This window comes from Geospiza fortis, unplaced genomic scaffold, assembly GCF_000277835.1.
Source record: "Geospiza fortis unplaced genomic scaffold, GeoFor_1.0 scaffold166, whole genome shotgun sequence".
Classification (NCBI taxonomy): domain Eukaryota; kingdom Metazoa; phylum Chordata; class Aves; order Passeriformes; family Thraupidae; genus Geospiza; species Geospiza fortis.
In genome coordinates, this window is record NW_005054310.1 from 6,027,377 (window position 1) to 6,033,722 (window position 6,346).

Sequence of the window (6,346 nt, forward strand, 5' to 3'; positions counted from 1 at the left end):
AACAAGTATCAGTAATTTTTGTAAGACTCCAGTTTTACCTCAGGACTTGGTTTCCCTCATTTGCACCATGAATCCAAAAAGTTCAGACTCCCTGCTGTATTCATATGGACAGAAATCCATGTGGTACCATTTTGTCTTATACACACCTAGACCCCCAAAGTTATGTAATTCAAACAGAAGATGAAAAAAGACAAGAACAACTCCTCTCTTCTGCAATAAACAGGAATCAGACAAATGATTAAAAATTTATTCCCACCCTACACATGGTATCCAAAGAAACAATACATACAAAGATCTATTTATCCCACAATTACACAAGCATCCCGGATTTAATATTTTGAAACAAATGACAAAGTTCAAGATACTTTATTTATTAGATACAAGAAGTAAATCTCAAAAGAGAGTTCTTGAATGCATGAAAAAAATATCACATCACTTAAGTGACTCATACACACACACACACCTTTCAGCACCAGATTATATTTATAATGTACTTTTTTAATGATGCTTTTAACTTTCTCTTGCAGATATGCTCCTCTCCTTACAGAGTCCTTTGTATTTCCAGGCATGGTTGTTTAGTTCATTCTACTACTTCATATATATATATTTACATCCATCTCATCTCAAATATTTTTGTCATACAGGCATGTGATTCCTAGCTGTTTCTTTGCAGTCTATCTACATCTCAAAAGAACTTGTGCACAGCACAAATTAATGGAAATGGCTTTCTCAGTGTACATACTGAAGGATATGCATCCAGAGCTTGACCATCTGAACACATCTTTCAGTAGTCCAGGCTGTATTTTTTAACTAATTAGACAGATCTACAAAACTGTATTAAAAAAATTATTCTTGGACCAGTACAATGTCCAAGAAACAGTTGGTAAAGATGTAAAATTTTTCAGGTATTTGTAGCTCTGAAATGATATAGAGTATTACCGTATAAACTTAGGTTACACAGAGGAATAACTTTTTCTTAAATCAAGAACTCTGTAACAGAATAAATAAACAAGCTTGAGAAAGGTTGCATTGTTTCCAACACAAAGACTTCTTGCCTCTATTGTAAAAAACTTAGAGGAACTAAATATTATTTCTGTCAGTGGCTGCACAACTTAAATACTTGGTTTTGTCCACACAACTGCCCTCTTTAAATCTGACAGAGGGAGATGAATTCAAAACAAACCCCAACATGTAAGGATTAAGATACTGCAATTAAATTCTAACCCTGCAAATCTAGTGAACATATGTTCTCACCAGATTTACGGAAAGCAGTTATTTTTTCTTTCCTTTTTTTAACTAGAACAGCACTGAACTTCTTCCATCCGCGTTGTCAAAATAAGTGCCTGATAATGTCATAAAAAAAATTTCAAAGCATTTTTTAATTAGAGCAGCAGGTCCCACCTTGCACTCTTCAGTCATTCAGATACATTTCCCAGGACTGTCTGTTGAGGAAATGCTGCCTAACACTCAGCACTGTCCAGACAGCCCCTGGGCCTCTCCCCCAAATGATGACAAATCTGCAGATCCCACTCAAGGTAACTCTTGGGGAAAGGCGTGGGAGCAAGGGAGGTGGTGCTGAAGGCAAGACAGAGAACTGGGCAACCTTCACACCCATTAAAGACGGTGACCTTTCCAAAGCCTTCTCGAAAATATTTTTTAGCACGGGTGTCTGTGTGCAAGTGCTGCAAAACATTTGGTTACTACCACAAAACCAGAGATTTTATTAGGCTCACAGGTAGTATTTACATGATCTTGTGTAAAGTCTTGGTTTTGGCACAGAGAAAATGATTAAGCAGTAACAACATTCTCAAAATGTCAATTACTTCATGAATGTCCTGACAAATTAAAAGAAAAAATTAAGATGAACTGTTTAGATCCAATTTCCTACTTTCCCACACCTTGGCCTGTGGCTTCAAGTTTTCTGCTTTTCTCTTCATCTGTAATTTTATCTACTTTCATCATCTAAAAATTTATCCCTGTGTTGAAGCCATACATAAGAAAGCATATACAAGAAATAGGAATGAGTCTGCAGCCTTTTTTTTTAAATGACTGGACAAAGTATGTTTCCCTCTTCATTGTTCATCGGACAAAAATGAGGAAGCATCACTACACACCAGAACATCTGCATAAAAGTGTCTCCAAATTTCTTCACAACGGCAATACTGGCTTGATCACAGAGAAAGGATTCTTTTTCTTTCTCGGTACTATAACTGTAGCCATCATGATCTCATTTGGTATGCAAAAAATATAATTACTTCAATACAATTTCCACAGCAATTTGAAGTGTGCCTTTTTCTCTTTCAAGTTAGTGTTTTAATTTAATGAAAACGATAGGACAGACTGAGATGGCAAAACCCCAGAATTTTACATCCTTCAGTTTGTTTGGTTTAGTTACAGAATAACAATCCCGGCACTTAAACTAAAACCATAGATCTAAATGGATGAGGCAATTTTGTGCATTCTAAAATCAATGCATATTTAAATCCTTGTTTTCCTTCACAACAGTCTTCAGAAACTCTTGCTCTATGGACGCTGGGCCAATTTACTCTTATTGCTTTCCTGCTCACTAAGCTTGAAGTGGGTGTAGGCTAAAATGCCAAACAGTGTGCACAGAATCCCAAGGCCTTGGTTAACAGACAATGGATCCTTAAATAAGAGGCATCCTCCCAGGAGGGTGATGCAGAACTTGAAATGTCCAAACATGTTATACCTAGAACATCTGTTAAGGATAATAGCCAAGAGCAATATTATTTTTTGTGAAAAGAAACACTGGGAATCTTCATTAGTTCCACCCAAAGCATGCAATGGTACACTGTGTTGACTCAACTCAATACAGTTTTCTCATACAGATCTCTGTGGCTGTATTTACCCCCACCTAAAGCCTTTCAGCCCTTTTCACTGCAGTCTGATGGACATGCCAACACTTCCTCAAGGCAGCCAAAGCGTGAGTTAATATTCCTTGCAGGTATGAAGGTCAGCAAATAAACAGCCATTACCTATACAAATCCCAAACCAGGAAGGTTATTGAACAATTTTCCCACATTAATCAGCCCAAATGAATTCCAACATAATTAATCTGGAAACAAGAGAAACCACCAGTGTTACAAAGGATACGTGACAGGTGACGTATTTCCAATGATCCAGTAAATGGACAAGTTTACCATAAAGGCTATTATTCCAGACAGCAGTACCATTATCTGTGGATTAATGGACACAGTCAGTAATCTGACTTGCTTTTGGCAGTTTGTAGATACATTCCAGGTTATTTATTTAGTTTCATTTACTTTCAAATGAAAAATATCAGGCAAGAAAAACATATGGAAAACAAAAATAGAAACAGTTTCAAACCAGTACAGACACTGGTGAGGTGTATAAGCAGCTCAGTGACATGTATATGTATGACATCCATAAATATACACTGACAGAGCCACAGGCATTTTCTTCTTTACTCTTGGTGAACATTTAAGAGTGATTTGGAAAATCCGGATACTCATGCACATAGAGATTGTATACTTTAACTTTGAGATAAAGTCTAATTTATGGTCACAACAAAAACTACTTTAGCAAAATATCTGATTTTGTTACTGTGAATACTTGCTATTGCATTCATAAAATACAATGCTACAAGAAATGACCCATCACTGAGGGGCACAATCAACAGTAGTAAGAATATGCCACTGGTTCTTTTTTGGACAGAAGGATATTGAGAGAAACTATAGTCTCCTTGGTGAAAATAAACCACTAATTCTAGAGAGCAATCAATGCTGGCATCCTTCCACAGAAGAAAAGTTGAGAGTGTCCTTCTCTGAGTGGACAGTCAGAGCTAGAAATAGAGCACTTCATACACTAGGGGAAGTTTCTGGATTTTGATAGATTTTCCTGTTGTTCAGATGCCCTCTAAATAGAAACAAGAATAAGGAGATAAATCAATTGACAGACTCGCTCCTCTCAAAGGAAGCAGGGCAGACTCAGCAAGGGGCTTTTTGTCCTGCCCATGTCCCTCTCATCTCACCATAGACAACAGCTGTACAAAAATCTGTTCCACGAAGAAACAGATTTTACCATCAAATTTAACTACATCAGTGATAATTACTTAAATAAAGTCAACAAAAGCCTTACCACAGCAGAAAGTGTCCAGGGCCCAAATATTCCCCCCTCTCCAAAGACTGGCTCAAAGAAGGGTATGATGAACAACAACATAGCTGAGGACATCGGTGCCTGATAGTACAGCAGCTGCATAGAGTTTACCTGCAACTCATGCTGCTTAGCACCTACCCACTAAAACCAAAAGAGAAAGCTGTTAAACACGAGAAAAAAACACCCATAAACTGAAAAACCTGAGCAAAAGCAAATTGGCCGCGAACACAGAGGGAGTCTCACATGGATAATACTACTTAAACAGGCTGTTGAGCCTCACCTTTGCCTCAGTGGAGGCCCCATGTGTTTGTCTCTTCCAGTGAAAAAGGCACGAGAAAATTGTATGCAGGGGCAGTGAAAAGACTGCCTCAACTTTCCTCTTGCCATGCCTGGGGGTAAATTATCATACTTGGGGAAGAACAAATAGGTTGTGGAGCTGGAAAGAAAACAGCAGCTCCCCTTTATTTTCCCCTTTATTTTATAAATTCCAGATCCTGCCTGTGTTCGAGCTGAGTATCCTTTCCTAAGCAGGTACTGGATTCTGCTCCTTTCTTCTAATTTTCCTGTATATACAAGCTAACAAAACCAGTACACATTTGTCTTTTGTCAGTTTATTCCAGATTTAATGGATTTAATTTCAATGTTGATTATAATTGACTCGAACTTCAATTTTTAAGGTTGCATGCTTTCAGAAATATTACTTATCTATGGCTATGAAGACAGATGTTACAGCCAAAAGGACACATCTTTCTCTTGTGCTGAAAACTGACATTTAATACTTACTTAAATCACATTAACTGGTAACATGGATCCTGGCATATGAACTTGCTCACAGTTTTTAATTTAGATAATTTTATGCAAGTACCATTATTCCTCCAGTAAACAAATCATCAGTTAATGTCATTATGCAGCATCTCTTTCCTCCTCCTGCCCCAAAACAGGTCAAGGGACTATTATTTATCATCTTACACACTACGGGTCAAAGAGCCTCACTTTTTCATTCTTTTTTTTTGGCACAATACACCTCCTAAAAGAAATTCACGTTTAAATCTATCACATTGACATGACAGGAGTTTCTAATCTAGGAGGCTCTTATAGTCATGGTCAATAACAAATCGGGTGAGCTATTAGTACAATGTTAGAGCAGAAAGGGCTGAGGCAGTCCTTGGACACATCGATTTTTAAAATCATAATCATCCAGGAAGGTTGTATTGTGCGTTTATGTATTACTCCATCCTCTACAAAAACACCTTAGAATGTATACAGTTGAGACTGAAGAAGGATACTGATAAAATGTAAATAGCTCAAGGATAAACCATGGGATTGAAGGACTGGAAAACATTCTTCCTAGGGAAAAAGCTCAATCGCAAGGCACTTGCTTCAGCAAGCAGAACATCTGTTCCCTCTAGAAAAAAAGGAGTTTTACTGCTAAAGCAATCTTCACCCCTTGAAAATAACGCTCACGTTAAAGATGACACCCCAATTTTTAGCAGCAAGGACGATCAGGAGTTTGTCTCCTAATTTACCAGGAGTTATGGTGGATTATCATAATTTGGTGGGGGTTATAAAAAAGAAATAACGGAGCACAGAAGGTTTCCTGGGGGGCTGGGTGCTACTTAAAGGCGACCGAAGCAAGGGGCAGCATCCCCAAGGGAGCCCAACCACCGCAGGCTCCCGCGCCCGCCGTTACCCACCACTTGGTACAGCGAGGTCACCAGCACGCCCAGGGTGGCGAACGCCATCCCCAGAACGCTGAACTTCACGTCGTAGTAGGAGTTGAGGAAAACACCCAGCGTGATGGGGACCTGTGGAGTGGGACACGGCGGTTTTAGGCGGGGTCGTCGCCCTCAGCGTTGCCCCTCCCCGCTCCCCTGGGCCCCGCCGCCTCCTCACCAGGGTCAGCTTGATCCGCAGAGGGAAAGTCTTGCCGTAAGCCACGCTCTGGATGACCACGATGACCGGCGTGGTCATGGCCTTGGCCAGCTGGTAGGTACCGATGGTGTTGCTCTGCAGGGAGAGGTTGGTGAAGACGACGAAGCCGCAGAAGCTGAGGGCCAGCGGCAGCACCTGCGCGGGCTGGAGGCTCTTGGGGGAGAAGGCGCCGAGCGCCTGGCACAGGTAGAGGCCGAGCCAGGTGATGGCGAAGTGCACCAGGGTGAGGCTGAGGTTGGGGAAGCCCAGCCGCACGTACAGCCATTTGTTCAGGAAG

At 40.2% G+C, this 6,346-nt stretch overlaps 1 protein-coding gene across 1 annotated transcript; it reads right to left on the reverse strand.

The window, feature by feature from the left end:
- Positions 1-233: 233 nt before the first annotated feature.
- Positions 234-6,339, reverse strand: SLC35E3 (solute carrier family 35 member E3). Its single transcript, XM_031055554.1, has 5 exons — positions 6,031-6,339; positions 5,832-5,942; positions 4,120-4,278; positions 3,115-3,197; positions 234-2,710 (listed from the first exon to the last, which is right to left on the reverse strand). Exons 1-5 carry the CDS (start codon positions 6,106-6,108, stop codon positions 2,524-2,526), a joined length of 618 nt encoding a protein of 205 aa, XP_030911414.1. The 5' UTR covers positions 6,109-6,339; the 3' UTR covers positions 234-2,523.
- Positions 6,340-6,346: the final 7 nt, after the last annotated feature.